Source organism: Brachycentrus maculatus, unplaced genomic scaffold, assembly GCF_059751285.1.
Source record: "Brachycentrus maculatus isolate JH-2025_06_01 unplaced genomic scaffold, ASM5975128v1 h1tg000624l, whole genome shotgun sequence".
NCBI classification, from domain to species: Eukaryota; Metazoa; Arthropoda; class Insecta; order Trichoptera; family Brachycentridae; genus Brachycentrus; species Brachycentrus maculatus.
Window position 1 is genome coordinate 41960 of NW_028281361.1, and position 23611 is coordinate 65570.

The following is a 23611-nucleotide window of genomic DNA, read 5'->3' on the forward strand; positions in this document are numbered from 1 at the left end:
CGGTTGGAATTGGATGCAATTACCGCAGAGAACTTCTTCGCAACTATGTTTTTTCGAAAATTATTACATTTATTGCAGAAAAATCAAATTATTATGGATAAAATAGAATAACAATAGTATGGTAAACATTTTGACACAAGTCGAATTTGTAAAAAAACTGTATTTATAGCATTTTACTTGGGGTATTGCCAGTACCCCCTTCGGAACCTGCGGATTATTTTTTTTTCCTCCGGACCGGAAAGGTTAATGTAAATAACAGTGTTTTTTTTTAAAAATATTAGTTACTAGTTCTCTATTACTTTAATCTTTAAGTCATTGTTTGTGTTCGTCTAAAATTGTATTTTGTTTTTTATTTTTGGAAACATTGTTATTTATTTAATTTTTTTGTTGTTTTCTTATTGTTTTTATTTTATTAAAAGTAAAAGAGGTAATGAGGGGATCCCAAGGGGTGGGGACGAAGTGTCGGCCTTTGTCCATACATCCTCCTCCCCCCTCATTAATTGAATAGAGCATTATTTATTTCTTCAGAAATATTTTGAAGATTTTCCTCTATGTGCAGCTGACAGAGAGTCCCTCAGGACTCTATAACTGCTGCGAGTGGATGGTGGGCTCAGATACCAAAAAAAAAAAAAAAAGTGACTTGGAGACGTCTCGTGTTGGCCATATGCTCAACCTAGGGAACGAACATGGAAAAAGAAGAAGAAGAAAAATAAATAAATATTTATAACAGATTAGTTATCTTATTTGGATAAGAAGCATATTTAAAAGAAATAAATGAGAAAAACATAAGGTAAGAAGCATATTTAAAATAAAAAATTAGAAAATATAAAAAATGAGAAAATATAACAAATGAGAAAATATAAAAAACATTAGGTAAAAACAACATAAGAAAATATGACTAAACACTTCATTACATTACAATTACATTTACATTACATTACAAAAGTATTTTTATTTTTATTCTTTCCATAAAGTATTTTTTCAGATCATTCATTTTGGATGCCCGAATGGGTTCTATTTTATATATGTCAGGCAGCTGGTTAATTAAGCTCCAAATTTAGTAGTGTTTATCGGCTCCACATGTATTTTTTTGTCCTCGTGTATTATGATTATGAATTTCTTTGTTATAATTAGGTATGATATTGCTGTGAGTCGTTTTAAACATTATTTGAAGCATTGTATTTGTAATCTCATAAGTTGGTAGAATGTCAAAAGGTATTATGTTAGCGCTCAAATAAATGTCTTTTACATTTTGTATAACTTGTATTTCGGAAATTCTCTTGTTAGTTGTGAAACCACAGATACAGCAAAGGTATTATGACAGGTGGGAATGCATCATGGCAAAATATATTGATCGGAGCATCGATAAAGAGAGAGTACCCTGGAATCGATATAATACTTCTGTTATCGGGACAATTTTTCTTTTCACATGATTAATGTGTTACTTAATTAATGTGTCACCATGAGAGCTGGGAGTCTACTAAACCCAAACATTTCGTCACATTTTTTTGCTCCAGGCGATCATTTCCGATGTTTACATTTAAAAAGATATTTCCTTTTGTACCGAAAAGAATGTAGTGAGTCTTAGTTTTATTGAAGCTCAACTTATTAAGCCGAAACCATTCTATCAAAATCTCGAGACCCTTTTCGATAATTTTCTCTAGCTCTACTCGGGTTTTGGCATGATGAAAAATAGCAGTGTCATCAGCATATAGCTGTATTTTCCCTTTAATACCACAGTTATAGACATATCGTTAATGTATAAGAGGAAAAATAAATGTCTGAGAATGGAACCCTGAGGTACTCCATAAAGTTATCTTACTCGGAGCACTCAACTCTCCATTCAACTCAACAACACATGGCTGATCTGTTAAATAGTTATGTATGAGATTCAAAGGTATACCGGTCACACCCGAGTACTTCATTTTTGTAAGTAAAATGTTATGATTGACCGTGTCAAAGGCTTTCTTAAGTCTATGAATATACCAGCAGTGTATTTTCCCCGATCTAAGGTTTTGTTGAATTGTGGAAATAAGATCAAAGGTTGCATTTTTTGTGCTTGAGTACTGTCTGAAACCATATTGAAAAGGTGTGAGAATGTTATTTTCATTTACAAATTTTGCGAGTCTACTTTTTATTTTTTGCTCAAATATTTTAGAGGTAATTGTGAGATAGATATAGGTCTATAATTTCCAACGTCTTTCCTACTGCCTTGAGACAATGACTGATTTATAAGAACCATTAAAGTTTCAAAAAGTTCATTTTTACAAAATTTGTCCATCAGTGGCGTTACACCGTATAAACCTGGAGCAGCATGCGACTTAAGATTTGAAATACACTTAAAAAATTCCGCTTTCGATGTCTTAGTCATATAAAAGGATTGTATTTATTTATTTATTTATTGAACGGCTGAAGCCTTTAAAGTAATACATATATACAGTATCTAATACAAAAATAAAAAATACACTAATGAATACACAAATAGAGAAACAAAAAGTCTTGTAACAAATAGTCTTATAACATAAAATCATAATTAAAAAAATAAAATAACAAGTAGTAAGCACTAGTAAATACACGTCTCCTTCAAACACCATCGGTGAGCAGTAAGAGAGAGTGAAACACAATGTTTAAATTTATCCATTAATAACATGGAGAAGAAATGCTGAGAAAGTACAGATTTCAAGGAGAATAACAATATATTAAATAAATCTATACTTTCAAAAGCATTGGCTAACATGTGAAGCCGCGGAATCGGAGAGAACATGGCATAGTTTGCATTATGTAAAAATACTGCGAATACAGATTTTTGCCTAGTACTTCTTTGGCGCACGCTAAGCTTTATTTGGTTTAGGAGATCAGGGCTGTCCAAAAAATTGTTAATAATTTTATATAACAGAACCAGATCAGTGATTTCCCTTCTATCACTTAGATTTATCAATTTAAGCCGCTTCATTATGCAATTATAATCTAACTCAACAATGGGTAAATTTAGTTTAAAATTAATATATCTAAGGAACTTGTGTTGCACTCTCTCTATGCTGTCAGCGTGTATAGCATAATGAGGAGACCAGACTGTGGAGCCGTATTCCAACTGACTTCTGATTAGGGCAACATACAGGGACTTCAATGCATCAATAGATTTAAAATCCCTTGTTGCCCTAATCACAAAACCAAGAGTTTTAGATGCTTTGTTTACCATTTCACTGATATGATATGCGCTGCAAATGACAATTTATCATTAAAGATGACTCCCAAATATTTTATCCTCTGGACACTTGATAAGGCAGTCCCGTTGATACTATATTGAAAAAAGGATTGGTTTTTTTATTCTAAAGAATCGCATGATATGGCACTTTTCAAGATTTAGATAAAGTGCATTCCTAGAGCACCACAATTGAAGTTTATCAAGATTTTTTTGAAGAATAAAATTATCATCAAGAGTTTTGATAAGTCTGAAAATCTTGAGATCATCAGCGAATAAAAGTGTTTGGACTTCGTGAAATATACTAGAAATATCATTTACAAATAAAAGAAATAAAATAGGGCCAAGGTGAGATCCTTGTGGGACACCACTCTTAGCAACAAAAGGTGAAGATTCAATGCCTTTAATCTTCACGCACAAGACTCTGTCACATAAATAGCTGTCGATCCAGTTTATAAAACTACCTGTTATTCCCATCGCTTTTAGCTTCTCGAGAAGGATATGATGAGAGACTCGGTCGAAGGCTTTGCTAAAATCAGTATAGATAGAGTCAATTTGATGCCCTCCAGCTATACCTTCAATTATATAGTTTTGGTATATTAATAGGTTAGTAACTGTAGATCTACCCTGAGTAAATCCATGTTCTGTAGTTGACATTACTTTAGATACTTCAGGTTGAATGGCATCTAGTACAAGAGACTCGAAAAGTTTAGGTAATGCAGAAAGAATGGAAATTGGACGATAATTTAACACATTGCCTCTATTTCCCTTTTTAAAGATAGGTGTAAGATAGGATTTTTTCCAATATTTAGGAAAACAACCTGTTGACAAAGAATTATTAAACAATTTAAATAAGGGAACAATTAGTGATTCCATACATTTAACTAAGAAAATATTAGGAATATTGTCTGGACCAGAGGACTTCTTACAATCAAGTTTTAAAATTTTCCTTTTGATACTGTCAGGGTGTATACAGCATGTATGTAAATTAAAATAATCCAGAATATCATTAGATCGTGTATAAGTGTGTGCTGTAGAGTCGTACACACTACCAAAGAATTCTGAAAATAGATTAACTATTATTTCCAGATTGTCACTGGATCTACCGTTCAAGTACATAGTGTTGGGATAACCACAGTCATTATTACGTACTGAATTAGTGAATTTCCAGAGTGCTTTTACATTGTCTTTGACTGAGTTTTCAACGGTATGTATATAATTCGAGTAGCATACTAATGACAGAGACTTGCATTGTGCCCTTAATTTTGAGAATATACCATAATGATTTACGCTATTCGTTCTTTTAAAAATTAAATGAGCAATCTTTTTTTCAGTTATAATGTTAATTAATTCTTTGGTGAACCATTTGGGATAAAGATTTGTTTTATTGTTTACAACTGGTACATTTTGTTCAACTACTTTATAAATTATGGAGTAAAATTGTTCAATATGTGTGATAATATCATCATTACTATCGAGAAATGACCAATCTGTTGAGAATAAACTATCAGACATCCTCTGTAGTCGGCTTTTAAGAAATTCATTGAGCGTATTGGTGAAGGAACTGGTCTCACCACAAAGGTATTCACTAATATATCGATGGGTGGATGATATGAGTCCATTGGGAGTAGTAAGTCATGTGACGGATTCACTTTAGTTTGTAGATCACTAGAAAATACAAGATCCAATAAGCGGTTATTAGAACTACATACATGATTAAGCTGATTCATACCCGTTAATAAAGACATACCTAAAATAGAGCGACACTTATTACTTACCGGGATAGTATTAGTGATAACACTAATACTATCCCGGTCATTTTCAATATCATTTGTCCAATTAATATTCTCGGGAAGGTTGTAGTCTCCAATTAGCACGAGTTTAGCTTTAGGATACCGTGCACGGATCAGTTCAACGTCCTCAATATGGTCTTTATATTTCTGGCGATCGGAATCAGGTGGGATGTATACACACCCTAGAATTATTTTGGTGGCTAGGTTCTTGATTTCTATGAATAGATGTTCGACACTTTTGTTTTTAGAAGTAATCTTCGCCGAATTTAGTAAATTTGAGGTACATATCATTACTCCTCCTCCTCGTGATTTATTGCTTGAAAGGTTACTCCTGTCACATCTGAAAATATTGTACGATTCTAGTTGTAGTTCGGATGATTTAATTTTGGGTGACAGCCAAGTCTCAGATAAAAGTAGGACGTCGTGAGAAAGGGTTGGGGCAGTGGTTAGAAGTTCTTTTATTTTTGTATTGATACCTCTGACATTCTGATAGTAGCACGATACGATTGGTTTTTTGGGGATTTTTAGTTTTTTGGTGCAATTTTTGATATCCTTGGTATCGAATTAATAAATTTTATACCGATATTTATCTCACCACCCTTTTTTCTTGTTTCAACTTCCTCCCATAATTTTTTTAAATGTTCTCTCTGCATGTCCGTGAGATCATTTTTTAACCTTATGCCACTCGGTAGTCTATTTCTAATTATGAAGAATAATTGCACTTCATCACATGAGTCTAGAGTAATCATTAATGTCCTGTTATTACTCGGGTTTTTGATCCCAAGCCTCTGGACTTTTATAACCTTTGGCCTCAGCACTGAAGTTGTTAACTATATCGGAGACTTTGGCTTCATCTTCAATTATCTCAGCAGCTCTGGCGTTGGTAGTTGCTTCAGGAATATTCAGTAATAAAATATTTTTAGACCTTATTTGTCTCTCCTGTATTTCTGCAGCCATAGAAGAAAAGTCTGGTGTGTTCGAAGTGGTATTTGTTGTAGGAGGGTGGTTCGAGAGAATGCTCTTATAAGCAGTAATCTCACCTTCGAGAGATCCCATGTACACCGCTATTTCGGAAATGGTACCAGATAATTCTGTGGTTTCTGCCAAAAGTTTGTTTTGTTGATCTTTGGTAAATTTTTCTGACATAATAAGCTGGTATAATTTCTTGAAAATATCCTTCGATTTAGTAACCAGTTTGCTAGCAGGAGAAATTTCCATTGCGTAAATAGATTAATTGCGGTAGTTGATGTAAGTACTTTCAGAAGTAGGTGGGCCACGAGCGGCCGAGGCAGGTACGCAGGTATGCAGATAGATAGATGGACGGCGCGAGCCGCATCGCCCAATCAGGCGCTCGGGATTTGCACTGCTCGCGACAAGTGAACTCACCTCCTTGGACTTGTGTACACAATAATTTAATTTAAATAACTTTTATCGCCTTATCTGTGCGACTGTCAAAACAATTAAGTAAATGAAATGTCACTATAACTAAACAATAACTAAATTATGAAACGTCAAAACAACAAAGTTGCACCAGATCACCGCAAATATTCCCGGAGCGCAAATTCACGTCTGTGTGCTACTACGAACGAAGTTAAATATTATCTAAATATCGTGTAAAAATAGTATTTTTGTCATTTGAATTTCTGACTACTTGCAGCTAGCTTTTCACCAATTAAAATAAAGAACTCATTAAACGTAGATGCTATTTATTTAGGGTTACAAATAGTCTCATTATTACTAATAAGAGTTTCACAAGAGATTTTATGTTTATGGTGGGTATTTGACAATATTGAGTTTATAACCTGCCATGTTTTTCTGGGGTTATTTTGGTTTACAGTGAATAAATTAGCATAGTATTTTGATTTTATCATCCTTCAATAGTTTGTGACCACGTTTCTAGCTTTATTTTTCAAGATTATAAGAGCAATATTTCCAGGCATGAAGGTTATTACAGTTTTTTATTAGTGAATATAATTTACCATCAAACCACACAAACGCTGGGACCCGTGGACTTGTCCGCGGATCACCCCATGGATTCCGTACTGCACTACCAGTAACATCTGTTATTAGTGTTCGATAGTACTGGGAGAGTGCCAGAGTACTGAGAGTATCTCATCGAATTTACGACCCGAAGACGGAAGTGAACTTAAGTGACAACCTAGTGACCAATCCCGCAACCGAAAGAGAGAGAGCTTTATGTTCTAAAGAATATACAGCAATTGAACATTGTGCCTCACATCTAGCTCTAGTAGACTGTACGTTAATTAGATACTTTCACAATATTAAATTGTATAGGAATATGAAAGAAATGATTAGAATTTGGTCCATCATCTTTCCATTAAATGAGCTTTCCCCGCAGCCTCGGCTTGCTGGAAAGGGGTAAGTCCATTGTAGTCCGGCGCGTGCGGGTCGGCTCCCGCCGCCACGAGGCGGTGCGCAAAGTCCCACTTGCCGGCGCGTACCGCGCGGTGCAGCGCCGTTCGGCCGCACCGGTCGGTCGAGCGCACGTCCGCTCCGCTCTCCAGCAGCACGCCTGCCACGGCCCACTGCGACACCTTCACAGCCACCTGCAGCACACTCATGCCGTGCTGGTCGCGCGCGTCCCGATCCACTCCCACGCGTAGCAACCACTCTGCAACTTCCCGCTTGCCCTTGCGCGCCGCCCACGCCAGAGCACCCATTCCGAAGCGGTCCGTTTCGTGCACGTCCGCCGCCTCTTTCCTCAACAATTTGGCCACCGCGAGGTGCCCCGACTTGACGGCGTGGGCGAATGGGGTGATATTATTTTGATCTCCTATGGTGAAATCCACTTTAAGTACATGTAATAGATAGGTCGCGATCTCGAGGTTTCCGTTAGTAGCGGCCCATGCGAGGGCGCTCATTCCGTTACTGTCCACTCGCTCGTAATCGGCTCCCTTCTCGACTAAAAGTTTGATGATGTCGCAAGCTCTTTCATGATTATACAAAGCGGCGCAGAGTAACACCGACATCCCTTTCCGGTTGACGACTTCCAGAGGGGCCTTCTGGTCTAGGAGGTAATCGACAGATTCAAAATGACCTTGTTTAGCAGCTATATGCAATGCCGTTAATCCTTTCTCGTCTGCGACTCGTAATAAAAAACTTCTCTCGATGGAATTACTAATCTTTTCCAACTCACTTTTAAGAACATCGATTCTATTCTCTTTCGCGGCGTCCAAGAAGGGTTTTATGGAAGACCATTTAGTAGGCATATCCAGTTGTAGATCCGAAAATGCGGAGTTTTGTAATATAAACAAATATTTACTCTCATTATTGCTATCATCGGCGTTTCTCCAGATAGCCGATAAAATAACAAATCGTTTAATATCCCACGACGATGTTTTCAAAGCCTCCACGAACAGATTAGTCATATTATTTGGAAGCGTCCCACTGAAGGCTGCCAGGTTAAGGGCCGTTTCACCCCATCTATCTCGCGCTGCTACATAGTGGACATAGCTCCCCTCGTCTATTGATGTACATTTATCGAGACCGTCTAGAAGAAAAGAGACGATTTGCTCGTTAGCTTCTTGAACCGCTATGTGGAGTGCGGTTTGATATTTACAATCAAAAAACCGATGTTTACTCTTTTGCCATAATGTGATTATAGAGGCAAGACATTGCCGACGTACTTCGGAAGACCATGCATCTTTTTTCATCTGATCGTTAATAAATAAGCGAACAACTTTGTACGCCGGCTCCAATAGTACTTTGTTTATTAGAATTTCCAATGTGGAATCGAAGCGACAACAGCAGCCATCTTGTATTGTAAGCCAGCGAATCAGCAACTGAGGCATGAAATACTCGCTGAACGTTCGGTGGATGAACTCCACATCTCCGTTTCCACATAACTGGATCAATCCGATTCTACTCAACTTTTTCATATCGTCTTTTGAACCAATTTCAGAAAAATAGTTCCCATATTCGGGTAGTAGCTGTTTTAAAGCCAGAATGCTATGTTTTTCGTTCAAGACTTCTTCGAACCAAGCCCTGTTTTCTTTCGTTATTTTTGATAATCCTGATTTCTTAAAGTAAATATCGTACTTAACGCTCACAAAGCTTTCGTAAAGTTCAAACACATTGCCTAATTGAAATGAATTCTGAAAAGATTCATGCGATTCTATAAAACAAATCACTCTCGGCAACGCAATTTCTGCCAACATGCGCATCTGCAGAGGTACTCCCATAAATTTGGCAAAATCAGACCCTAAAACTAGTTGAGTTTGTTGGTAAATATCGTCGGCGCACTGATGAAGGTTTCTCGTTAGCTCTTTAAATTCCCTTCCTTCGACTCTCTGTAGCTGGATATCAGAATGCCAAAAGGTTTCCAAAAGGCACTTCTGACTTTTTTCATCTATGTGCCTAAATTTTGTAGCAAACATAGATAGCTCGTTCTCTATGAACTCGCTCGGATACTTTCTCGTTGTCAAACAGATTTTAGCCGTTGTTTCATCCCTTAAGTATTTGATAATATTTAATATTTTATCTTGAACGCTGATTTTTGTCACTCTATTGACATTTTCTTCTTTAATTTCATCAAATCCATCAAACATGATATGTATTTGTCCTGCAGATTTCGATACCAATCCGATCCTTAATAATTCGTATTCGAGTTTATTACCCAGCTTGTTACTATTATCCAACAAAAATGGAATAACTTCCGCCATATTTACCGTTGTATTTGGAGCGAATGAAAAATTCCTCAAGCGTTCCTCACCCTGAGATAAATCTACTCTTATAACCCACCAAGATTCTAGGTTGTGAGATAGGTTCGTAAGAGTCGTCGACTTTCCCATTCCGGGTTCATCGGCAATAATCACCATTTTCTGATGGCTCCATAAGTCTTTCTCCTCGACGAAGGCGGTTTCATCGTGCAATATGTACGGACGCAATCCATCTAACGACCCAGTAGAACGAATCCATTCCACTCGCGGCACATCACAGTTTACTTTAAAATAGTGAATCGGCTTATCTTTCGCCTCGCTGGAATCTGGCGGAGATATGTATTTGTTCTTGAAAAATGCACGTTCGCCTTCTTTCGATACACCAAACAAACTTATTAAATTACTCTTCTCTACATTTTCAAATACAAATAAATCTTTAGTACTGCTCTGCTCCGAGAATTTACTAATATTGAGAATAATCGTCGTAAAGAATTGCCTCTCGATATAAAATTTAGGATTGTATACAGATTTCCAATACATCTTCCCATCTAATATATCGACCCATCTTATAATATTGTCTGGATATTGAGAACACAAGTTTTTAAAGGTAAACTGCGCAATTTGGGCACAATCTTCGACAATCACTTTATTGTATTTAACCTGTTGACACCATTTCCACTCTTTGGAGCTCAAATTATGCCGGTTAATTCCGCTGATAAGGAAAAACTGACGGTTCTCGAATTCCGAACCTCGTGAAATAAATTCTTTAAGGAAATGTAGAATAGTCTCTTTATGTATGTAGGCGTAAGCAACCTCCATATCAGATAACATGCGTAATTTGGTACCTATTTCTAAAATGCAATCTTTCCTTGTCAATTCTTTTAGAATGTTTCTATCAAATAGATTGTTGCAATCATTGGCGGTCATTCCGCATTCGCGTAAACTTAATTGTTTCTCGTGTATACGTAATAACTTTTTATTTAATAAATACTTTTTCGATTCTTCTGTAAGATCATCAAATTGTATTTTTGTATCTGAAACTGAAATCACATCGGAAATAGAAAGAATAGTATCTGATAAATTTGTGTCAACATGTGAAATTAAGATAATTTTTTTAAACGATTTGTGGGAACTTAGAAACGATTCCCAGGATTGTAGATCATCTTCGCTCACTTTGAGTGGGGATTTACGAACTATTATCAATAAATTTTGGAATGGTCCACTCGCTGGTGTCAACAATTCCATGCGTGTAAATTCAACTAAATACATTAATTGGTTCCATTTCAGGAACACCTGATGATTGTCCTTTACAAAATTAGAAATTTCAGTCTCATTCTGTTGCTTCTCATAGTTGGATTTAATATGTTGAAAAATGGTATATAATCGCAAAGCTTCTAAATGACAATCTCCGGATACAATGTGCAGAATCCGGCTGGAGCGGGACAGTAAGAAGTCCTCGAGGCCTACGGAGTCGCGGAACGCGAGCGCGCTGCCGACTATGGCGGGGAGATAGTTGCGCGACTCCGCGAGGAACATGGACTGCACCGCGGAAGGCATGGCGGCCAGTTGCGCCCTCACAGCGCCCGTCACCTCCGCGGGCCACCAGCGAAACACCTGCCTTATGCTCTTTACTACCGTGTCCAGAGATTCCTTGCTCGGGAAGATTAACGCCTTCTCTTTTCTCTCAATGTCTACTAAACAGTTTAACAACTCTTTATAATCGAACGGGACGGTTTTCGCGAACTTTTCCATTTCTTGTAACGCTAATGTCGATTGCTTGAATATAATAAAACTATCTAAAATAAAAAGTTCATCGTCGGTAAAAGTACTCATTTTGCAATAGTTATCTTTGAAAGGTCTCGTTGAATAACGTATTTTGTTTATTTCTGCCTGTTCGGATGGCGGGTTATATTTATTTTTGCTGTTGGCTTTCTTAGAAAATCCTTTATACTCCGGACCTCTGTGAATGCCTCGAGTCAGGGGCCAATCCAATGCGGTGTAAATTGTTGGCGAATTCTCGAACGCTTTTACTATTTTTTTCATCTCGTGGGACTTTAAGTTATAAAGGGCTGTATTTTTAGCTATAAAATTTATATTCGATAAATCTGTAACGATTCTATATACAGCTCCCGTGTGTAAATTGCAACAGTTAATTCTATTTGGCGATGATAAATAACTAGTCAAATCTAATTTATTTAAGCTAACGGATGATCCGTAACGAAAGTCTACGTCTTCTTTAAATTTCCTCAGCATCGGTTTGCACCCAGGACTGTCGAATACGACGGTGTGCGCGTGAAAACTGGTATTTCGCTTTATCTTTCTAAAACTCGCGTTTTCTTTTTCAACATACTTGACAGAAAATGTGGTAATTTGAGCGAGCCAACCCCCCAGAGAATGACCCGTAATAGACAACTGAAAGCGTAAACCGTCTCTTCTATTCGCGTTATCGAGAGCTTCCGCAATAAGGGCGGCGAAAGTTATCGCCGAGTTGACTCGAGGAGCGTGCTCATTCCGGACGACTCCCTTCCAGTTGGTATGCCAGGCGCCCCAGTCCGCGAGCTCGGTTCCCTTGTGCGCCAGCACCACGTGCTGCGAGCTGGCGCTCCAGTAGGCGGCCCCGAAGTAGTCGTCGGCTGCGCCGCGCCGGCGGGCCGTGGTCAGCAGGCGCCACCCGGGCGGCGGCTCCGCTGCCCCGCGCCTCCGCTCGCCGTACACGAGTAGCGCGAACCGAGCCAGCGTGCACGCGCAGGGAAAGGGCTCCATGTTCAGCTTCTGTTCGTCAGTCGGCGCGGAAGTTTCTTCCAAAAGTACATCTAGAAAATTTGGGTAACTCAGTTCCAAATCAGTCGCGGATAACTCCATGCTCAAAGGTGATTCGAAATCCTTATCGACGTCATTCAAACTTGCAGTTTCCATGTTATACATGTCTCGCGAAGAACGCCGACTGTCGCTCGTTCCCGCATCGCACTGCTGGAGGACGTACTGTTCGATAGATGAATATTTCTTCCGCCGGGCGATGTGTAAAATGCTCTCGTTCTTGCAATTGCGAGCATTTATAATGTCGGCTCCATTTCGGATGCAGGATTTGATTTCCTCTAAAATTTTAATTTCGTCAGTTTTCTTGCGTATGATTACGAAAAGATTGGCATTGTTTAAAGATTGCTTGTCTTCTTCGCCGCTGCTTAAACGATCTTCTTCGTACAAAATATCGTTATGTTGATCCAGGTCCACGTTTCGCGTGGAAGATGACGATGTCCCGTTTGATGTGCTAGGCATATTGGTGGCAGCTTCCAAAAAAGCCTGGAAATATTCAACTCGCTATTACTGATTTATATATACTAGTACAAATGTCACACTTCGCTTGAGGATGTTTAAAATAATTAACTATATATAAATGTTTCTAAAACCAAATATATTTACCACGCATATGTATTTTTGATTTTTATTCAATCGAGTGAATGAAAATAAAAAATTGATATTTTCAAAGTAACATTACGAGTACCTCATAAGGAAAATGTGGAAATGCGAGGCTCTGCGAGCCTGCTAAGATAACGTATGTACATATATTATTTAATTACTCTAGCGAGATATATTTAATACTATGACTGTCAACATCATGCAAAGGAACAACATTTTGAGTGTGTCCAAATAATACTTTTTCACAAATCTGGATTATCTCCAAATAGGAGTTATATTTTATATTTTAGAAGAAGAATATGAAAGCCTGGGCGTTTACCGTACTTACGACCGTCATAGGCTTGGTAAGTAGTTTGATTAGATAGTTTGGTTTGTGGTCACTGAGGTACTACTGTGGCTACTACAATGAACGAATCGCTCAATTTCCACCAAATACATTTACTAACAAAATGATGAAATGAAAATAAATTAAAAACGCATAATAATTACCCTCATAAGTTGAAGTTCCATATTGGGATTGGGGATTTATCTACAGTAAATATATTCTCAGATTTAAACATTTAATACACTTTTCCTTTTCGCTGTGAACTTCTTTATTATATGAGAAACTAAACGTTTTATTATATTTGATAAGTCGTTACTTTAAGTCAATTTCAAAGGAGTGAAGGTATTTAGAAATGCCATTCCACACTTAAAATTGTATAAATTACACATAAACAAATTTTAAAAATTTTCGTGTAAAGGTGGGGACTGACCGGAGCATTTCGTCGAAAATGTTAACGTCCTAACGTGTTAAGTTACGACGAAATGGCTCCGGTACTACACAAACTAAAGAGGTTACTTGCAAAAAGTTAAAAAGTTACAGCTAGAGTAAGTTGTCCTTGTGACAGAATCTTTAAGGACCATTTATTTTTGCTGAAAAAATATATATTTTATAATGTTAAAAAAAAACTTTGTAGGTATATTTATTCCAATATAAAAAAATTAAAATAAAAACCTTAAATAATGAATTTTTTTCTTGTTTCAAGCAAAAAAAGCCATTTCATCATAAAAGCGGTACATTTGCAAAGAAATTTCTTAAATCAAAGGAAGAAAAAAATATCGACAATATTAAAAACAACCTTTCGGTGGATGATAAAATCGTATCTAAAAAAAATTAATTAACGTATAACATCGAATAAAAAAAACCATATTGGAGAGTAAAAAAATAAAAATAAAAACTTTTTGGTGGGTACGTGTACGTACACCTTATAGTATAATTAGCACTTGAAATTGTATCCACTGTTTTTTGTATTGTCTTCGCGTTCTAATGTTTAAGGAAATTTTTTTTTTTTTTTTTTTTTTAAATAAATTATATATATATATATATATATATATATATATATATATATATATATATATATATATATATATATATATATATATATATATATATATATAAATATATATATAAATATATATATGTATATATATATATATATATATATATATATATATATATATATATATATATATATATATATATATATATATATATATATATATATATATATATATATATATATATATATATATACATACATATATTTATATATATATATATATATATATATATATATATATATATATATATATATATATATATATATATATATATATATATATATATATATATACATACATATATTTATATATATATATATATATATATATATATATATATATATATATATATTTTTTTTTTTTTTTATATATTAAATAAGGCGTAACGAAGTCACGTATTTAGTCAAGTATTTGCTACTGTTCCCAGAGCCACTAACCACCCTTGTACGCGACTAGCCGGCGAGCGGCGCGGTATCATGTACCACTGGCTACTGGCCACTGGCTGCTAACGCTGGCTGCCGGCTGCCGGCTGCTGGCTCTGCTTGACAGAGGCACGCGTCGGATGTGTGTGATGATTAGGGTTGACATTTGGGAAAAAATTCAATTTTCAATAGTAAATATAACATTTGGCAAAGAGCACAATCATACTACTGAAACATAGAACTGTTAGGACCAGCTTGTTTTTTTATCGTATTTTCAATAGCCCTTATGCTAAATAATGTGCGTGGATGTGCATGGAGTTAAAAAAATAACGCTTTCATTACTTAAATTTAAGTAATGAAAGCCGTGGATCAGATTAAGTAATACGAAAATTACAAGGTCGAAAGGAAAGACTGTGCGATATACGTACATACTATGTAGTTTTTTGAACGGCGGACCTAGAAAACGTTTACGAACTATCTGCACTCAGTGCGAAAAGGGTGTCCATAGTGTTCTCTTCCTGAGCATTTAAAATATTGTTCAAATAATTGTGATTCTATTTTATAATTTGGGTTTTACATGAATATACGTATATTTTCCATTTTGTTAGTGATGTGTATTTACCAAACTGGTTACATTTATTCATTAATTGTTTTTATTTATTTTTTATAAGCTTCTTCGTAATTTTTATGCTTTATATTAATTTTCATTTTGTTCAATTCGGAAACAAAATTGGTTTATTGTACTTTGTTTTTCTTGTATTTAGTATCTTATTGTTTTAAATATCATAACTAATTGTTAGATACAATATTATTTATTCTTTCTTTTGTTTTTACAATACTGTAATATTTTTTTACAATATTCAATTCTAACTATCGATTAACCTTAAAAAAAATAGTATTTGAAAAATTTAGCACAACCCTGATGGAATGAAGGAATCCCTAACATACTGTCTAGATACTTTTATAAGCCATGACGTCAGATCTGACGGATCGGTAAAGTACCGAAAGGCGATATATCGGATTTTGGCGGTCAATCGGATATTAATCGGTCCACAACTCGACCCAAACTCAATCATCTGCTCGATCCACTGTGGAGTCGCATCGTGTTTCGCGGTAAGAAATTATGGAGGATCGCTTGTTAATGGAGGAGGAGGAAGTAGCAGAGCGCAGTATGAGAAACGCGCGGGAAACTGTTGCATCGTACATTAAGAAGCATCACCCTAAGGAGGTGGCTATTCGTGCTACAAATTTATTCATTGATAATGCTGCGACATATTTTCGTCAAATTTTGAAGCGTCGCGTCGGCGCGGCGTCGGCAAAAACAAATGTCTTTGGAGAGTTTTTTTGTTAAAAAGGATTAATTATAATTAATGTGAAACGTTGATAAATATACGAATTTATGATTTGATTGATTTCTATGGAGAAAAAAATGTTTCGTTTAACGAGTAAGATGCTGGAACGAATTATGATCATTATAAGAGGTTCCACAAGTCCTGTATGTATTCGCAAGTCACGCCTGGCAGCAAGCGCCGTTTGATTCGTTTGTCGAATGAATTATTACTATCTGAAAATATTTGTTTGCCGAATAAACGAATAGCGGGGTAAAATCAGAATGTAACTTATATTAAAATAAAAGAAATGTTGCGCCATACATATGCCATAAACAAGTAGGTTGGGATTAGGCCAGAACAGCTGTTTGAAGTTAGAACCGACGCGACGCCAACGCAACGGGCAGAGGGCGATTTTAAAGAATGTTTACATTTAATGTTATAATGTTTACTGATACATTCACTCGCTATTTTTTCAAGTGTTAAATATCCGCTGACTGCCGACTGCCGACTCTGACTCATTCCTGAATTTCGTACACGATAAAGAAATGCACACGCGCAGAATTCTTCTTCATAGTCGCTCATAGATTATATTTGTGAAGGTGGTTTAAATAATTTCGACAAAGTGGTTTGAAACCACTTTAATGGTTTCAATATTTTGTCTTATTTCGTACACAAATCGCTAACTCCTTTCAAGAACGTCATAAATCAAAAATAGTCAATTTTCAGTTATGCATGTTTTCGGAATGCCCAGAAAATATACTATATCCTAGCAAAAGAGGCATATTTTTAACTCAATATTTGCCCGCTACAGGGCAGAAAGTGTTGTTTTTGTATTTTGAAGAAAAGTTATTGTTGAATTATTTTTTCAAATATACTAAATATTTTTCAAATGGAGAAAAAACCTTCAGCTTTTACCTGTAAAGATCTATCGCACAGTAAAAAGTTCAATAAGTGGCTTGATATTTATTTTTAATACATTGTATTATATTTTTAAACTTTAAAAACGTTCTCCTGAAAAATCAATTTTTTGTTTTGTTTTGACGTTCTTGAAAGGAGTGAGTGAAATATACTGTCAGCCAGGGGTTCACAACCTTTTTGTAATCTAGAGCACATTCTGAAATATCGGTGGGTGGCGGGCGGGTAAGTTGCGACAAGTACTCGAGACAAGTCAGCGAAGGAACCACTCGTACATACAATATCGCAAACATACGAACGTATTTAATAAGCCTAGGCACTAAAAATTTCAAACTAACAAATAAATAAAAATAATTCACATTTTCATTAATGTTTTTGAAAAATTCTGTCTGTCGCATAGTGGCGGGCACATACGAATCGTTCCGCGGGCGCCATGCGGCCATTGTGCCCGCGGGCACGGGGTTGGGAACCTCCGCTCTGAGTAAACCTCAAACTAATAACAAACAAACTTACCAAGAAAATGAAATCTCGCAATCGATTTGTTCCGATAGAACAATATGTCACTGTTCACAATGACCCAAAAAATGTCTCGATAGTCAGTCGAAACGCGATGAATTTAAATGTTCGAGGATTTAAAGTTCCGCACGAGCCTACCTCACTCCACCCGCCGATTCCCACCCCCCATCTTTATTAAGTTTTACGACAAATGTATGTGTACAACTAAACAAAGTTACAGTAACAAAATGAGCGTGCAGCACCGTACACGTGAAACTTCTCAAAAAGATAAGTTTGAGAGAGATCTAATGTGAGATACAGAGAGAGAGCATCTAAAAAATGCAACATTACAAAGTTTGCATAAAAGTAAGGTAAGGATAGGGAAGGTAAATGTAAAAAATGTATCACGAACACCCAGACTAATCGAAAATAAATATTTCTTGAGTTTATTTTACATTTGGCGGGAATCGAACCCGCTACGCCAATTTACTACGACTGACTACACCACGGCGCCTGCTGTTTTATTTTGTTTCATTATTTTTATAAATTAATCATTTGTAAGTTAAGGAAATATGTATTTTTCAGAAAAAACATAACGCTCCGATTATTTTAAGGTATTGTAATGTAGAAATGAAAATGATTTTCTTACAAGGCAACATAAATTTAAACTTTATACATTTTTATACAAGTAAAAACAAACAAAGAAACAAACAAACAAACAAACAAAAAATTAAAGCATGCGCTGTGCTGGAAACAAAATTCACTATATTTAAATTAATTTTGTTTGCAACTTAAACGTCGCCATTTTCCCTCAAAATTTATGTCGGTAGTAAAGGTCGGATACATCAGTATATCACGTGGTATTTTTTATAGTTTCTGTAAATGTATTTATACTATGTAAATTAACATTGTGTCAAGTTCAGTGTAAAAACGATAACAGACCAGCACGGCTGTCCAAACTTAAAACACAGTAAGGGACATTTTTTTGTAGTACTTTTTTTTGCATTTTTGGACTATGTAGAATCTACTTAGTCCAAAAATGCAAATAAAACGTACTACAAAAAATGTCCCTTACTGTGTTTTGAGTTTGGACAGCCGAGCAGCTGGTCTGTTATCGTTTTATCAGCTGCTGATTCCAAGTATATTTTGTTCACCGGAATACAAAAATTATTTTGCAGCAAAGCGCGCTCGGAAATAGGTTTTAGTCAAGATGTTGAATTATTGGCTCATAAATTAATATGAAAAATCACAAGACTATTATTGAAATCTGTAGGGAACTAAGGACAATATTAATGTTTGAACTTTAGATATTTGAATAAAACGAAAAACGTGCGTTCGCATACGTCATCAAATTTCCGTCATCGAACGTTTTATGACGTCATATGGTTTATTGTCTATGGTTTGTAGAGCTGTAATAGTAGTAGTGTGGATTGTTTGTTTACCACTACACTACCATTTGTGTTATACAAATATGAGTGGAGGGGGGGAGTGGGAAGGTGGACCATACACATCAACTAATAGAGCCGCCAATAATTTAGCAATAACACCGACATTAAAATAACTCCATCGTTTCTGTGACGTCATTTATTGCCAACATACGAAAATAAAGTTTTTTCGCTGGCGAATTTTCCAAAAGAAAATATTAATTATATCGGTTAAAAACACAAAACGAGTCTTATACAATCCTTTATAGGTTGAGTATGTTAAATTAGATATTCCTCCCGTCTGACAAAGATCCATTATTTTACTTTTTCAAGTACAGTAGAACCTTTCATAACGAGTAATTCGCATAGCGAGAAAAAGTTGCTCCCTTCACAAGCGATATTTCGCACGAGTTACAGAGAATAGGTAGATCCTATTTTCACGACATTCACTTGTTAGCATTGTGAGCACGCGGCAGTTGCTCGAGGTGAATAACAACGATATTGAAGGGTTTGTGAAAGAACACAGTCAAGAGCTGACCACCGAAGATCTTATGAAGTTGCATCAGGTTTCACGGTGAAGAAGTTTGGAGGTGAGCTTGTTAATGGAGGAGGAGGAAGTAGCGGCCAATGTTCTTCTAGCAAAATAAGACAAATTGTTGCATCGTACATTAAGAGCATTTCCCTTATAAGGAGGTGGCTATTCGTGCTACAAATGTATTCAATGATAATGCTGTGACACATTTTCGCCAAATTTTGAAGCGTCGGCAAAAACAAATGTCTTAAGACTGTTTTTTTTTCAAATCTAAATTTATTCCTAGATGTTACACTCCTTAACAATTTATAAGTAATTTTATTTGAATAAACGTCGGCAAAAAAAAAATTGAAAATTGTACTCTTTCGGCATGGAACGCATTATCGTATTTTACATTGATTTCGCTTAACGAGTAAGATGTTTCGCTTAACGAGTAAGATGCTGGAATGAATTATGCTCGTTATAAGAGGTTCCATTGTATTTCTATCATATCTATTTTTAATATATTATTAGATTAAAGCCAATATTTTTAGCTTTTCCACTTTATTTTTATTTGACCAGCGACCGGGTTTCGTCGTTACCGACATCATCAGACTGGTCTGATGATGTCGGTAACGACGAAACCCGGTCGCTGGTCAAATAAAAATAAAGTGGAAAAGCTAAAAATATTGGTTTTAATCTAATAATATATTAAAAATGCAATTCCATCACGAAGTGTCAGTGGATAATATATATCTATTTTTACACACAAACAGTTCGGCTGTCCAAACTTAAAACACAGTAAGGGACATTTTTTTTTTAAAAGGTTTTTTTGCATTTTTGGACTGTATAGATTCTACTTAGTCCAAAAATGCAAAAAAACGTTTTTCAAAAAAAATGTCCCTTACTGTGTTTTAAGTTTGGACAACCGAGTTGTCCACTCGATTGGGCAAACCGATTGCGATGTTTGGTTTAGTTAGCGCAGGAAATGACGCAATAATACCCCCGCGCCCCGCGCCCCGGCGCGTGTGGATAATACATAACCCACAAAGCGCAGAGGCGCACTCGACTCGCGGTAGAAATGAGTCATCAAATGTTCAACCCTTTTTAAAAATAGGGTTCGAAATCATATTAAGAAGTTACCCGACCTGGTATTTTGTTTGCAGTTTATTAACCAGTATTCACTCCAGACGGTGTATAGGGCACCGTTCTGGATATATGTGTACAGTGCGAGATTGGTCGTTAACAAAGACGATCACCTGATTACTATCTACTATTTAAAATGAAAGCTAACCCCAAGATTGTGTATTATAACATAAGGCTATGAAGAAGTTTAATAAAATGGAACGTTCCACGTACATACCATATGTATATCCGTCAAATGTAAATCTGTGATATGAAATTTGTAAATTCAGTGAACAGTTTTTTTATTAAAATTATTATTAAAACAACTTGGCCTTTTAATTTTTTTATGAACGCACATACGCGTATGTTATGTTAATGGTGATGAATAAATAGCCAAAAGGAATAAATCTATTTGCTCAATTATTTGTTATAATAAAAAATAGAGTTTTTCGATAACCGTTAGATTTATCTATCATATGTCGTGATCCTAACATTTTTGACACTTATTATTATTTTTATTTTTATACATCTCAACAAAGATGAAGAAGAAGATGGAAGTCTGGGTATTTACGTGATCACTTAAACTAACCTATGACGGTCGTAAATGCCCAGATTTCCATATTCTTCTTTTTCTCTGTTGAGATGTCAAAAATAATATGATAAATAACTCCTATAATTGGAGATAATCCAGATTTGTGAACAAGTATTTGGACACACTCAGAATGTTGTTTCTGACACTTGATTGAAAGTGCCTGTTTTTTGGCTCGTCATAGTTTAAAATGGGGGATCGTTTTTCGGCAGTGCGATAATATCAGTACATACAATAATATAAAACTGGCCAGTTTATGATTTACCTCTCAACAGCTATGGTAAGAAGGTTCACGAGTTATTCTCGGTGTAGATAAACAAATAAATACAATTGTGAAGACTGCACACTGACACCACTAAACCACACCGACCGCACCGTGCGATGTCCGCTGTCCACCGTTCATCTCGACCTCGCCTCCCCAAGTTGTTGTATCGACTTACATTTCTCCTTGGCATTGACGGGCACGCTGCGCTGCTCCATAGTGTTCGCCGTTCGCTTCCTTCTCGTGAGTAGATATATTTTTATCACAGAACACGCACAAGCGCACTGTGTGGGGAGTGGCGTGGTGGCGTGGTGGCGTGGTGGCGTGGTGGCGTGGTGGCGTGGTGGCGTGGTGGCGTAGTGCGTAGTGCCGAATCTCCACCAATTTATGCATTAGATATAATACGCGGGAATATAATATATAATAACGATAATAATTGTGTATTCCAGCATGGCAGCGATAGGTGTAATACTTCGTCAGGCTTATTTCGTTAACAAACAGTATTAATATCGTATAAGAATATACTTGTACAATAATAAAACAAGGAGAGAATTTGAAAAAAGTGATAAATGAAAAAACATTAAAATGTAAACGACAAGAAATAGGAAAAAATCAAGCATAATGGAGAGAATGATGAAAGAAACTAAGCTCGCTGGTGCACGTAATCCCAACACTCTGCGGTCCTCATCTGCGCTCCACAACCAGTTTAATAATCATTTAGGTTGAGCTTTTCGGCAGCTTCTCCCCGAACTCGATGATACACACAAGCACACGCGCGTGTGTGTGTGTGTGTGTGTGTGTGTGTGTGTGTAATATTTAGCTAGTTGATAAGATAAAAAGAAAAAGTGCAACATTGTTACATACTTATAAAAAGTATGAAGTACTGACCTGTAGAATACAATATCGTAAAAAGTTTGTGTCGCTAACCGACGCGACTTGACTTAATGTGCAGACTGGATCGGACTAAGCTCGGACTGGGTGAAACCTGAACGAACATGGACCACGAAAACTCGTCGCTAACTGCAACCAAATATTAGTGAAAAGTTTGCGGCGAGGACCACAGTAGTAACTATGAAGTCGTACGCGTGTGAGTGAATGACGCATATAACTACACTTAAACAATATCAAATAGATAAGAGTGAAGGAGAGTGTTCCAAACCGCATAACATTTGGGCACAACTTATGCTAAATACTTTCTTATAACGTGGGATCTTGGTTAGGAGAAAGAGTTATCCTTGCATGAGATCCTTGCTGCGAGTCATTATCTTTTAAATTAAAATAATAATAAATAAAATTAACTGCAGTTTATTAATTATAGTTTCATTTAAAAATAAAACGCTATTAAGTGCGAATAAATAAAAATACTAAGATTATGGTTTTATTAAGATTATGGTTTTTGAAAGAGAAGAATGCAGATCTGAATGTAAAATATTGGTAAACGGAGAGATTCTGGAACAGGTAGATGATTTCGTGTATTTGGGTAGTATGTTTTCTAGGGATGGAAAGATTGATAAAGATATAGAAAGGAGAGTGAATGCTGGGAACAAAGTGAACGGTGCACTGAAATCAGTTATAGCAAATAAAAACCTATCAGCGGAAGCTAAACTGGCAGTGCACAACGTAGTCCTGGTTCCAACTCTAATGTATGGAAATGAAACATGGAGTTGGCAAAAGAAGGATGAAAGTAGACTGAATGCAGTCGAAATGCGATCTCTCAGAAGAATGTGTAACAAAACGATGTATGATAGATGTGCGAATAGTGAAATAAGGAAGGAATGCAAAGCTGAGATAAGCATTATCGATAAAATTAAGAAGGTGTGTTGAGATGGTTTGGACATGTAGAACGAATGAGTGAGGAAAGAACGGTAAAACAAATTTATGAGGCGAATGTTAGCGGGAAAAGAAGCAGAGGAAGACCGAGAAAAACATGGCACGATCAGGTATGCCAAATACTTGAAAGTGGTCAGGTTAGGAGTCGTAACAATCGGCGGGTAAGTATGAGGAGATGCATGAACGTGGAAGAGGCGAAGAATGTTTGCAAGGACAGAGTGGTGTGGCGCTCT

General features: G+C 36.2%; 1 protein-coding gene across 5 annotated transcripts; it reads right to left on the reverse strand.

Moving 5' to 3' along the window:
- Positions 1–731: 731 nt before the first annotated feature.
- LOC148300966 (uncharacterized) lies at positions 732–23294 on the reverse strand. Of its 5 annotated transcripts, none has more exons than XM_088274003.1 (3): positions 14870–15005; positions 13581–13781; positions 732–12974 (listed from the first exon to the last, which is right to left on the reverse strand). In XM_088274003.1, the coding sequence occupies exons 2-3, from the start codon at positions 13599–13601 to the stop codon at positions 7323–7325; spliced, it is 5673 nt and encodes a 1890-aa protein (XP_088130129.1). In that variant the 5' UTR covers positions 13602–13781; positions 14870–15005; the 3' UTR covers positions 732–7322. The 5 variants fall into 5 exon arrangements, with proteins under 5 accessions (XP_088130129.1, XP_088130127.1, XP_088130128.1 ...); XM_088274001.1 differs by having other exon boundaries at positions 14912–14925; XM_088274002.1 differs by lacking the exon at positions 14870–15005 and adding an exon at positions 14339–14365.
- Positions 23295–23611: the final 317 nt, after the last annotated feature.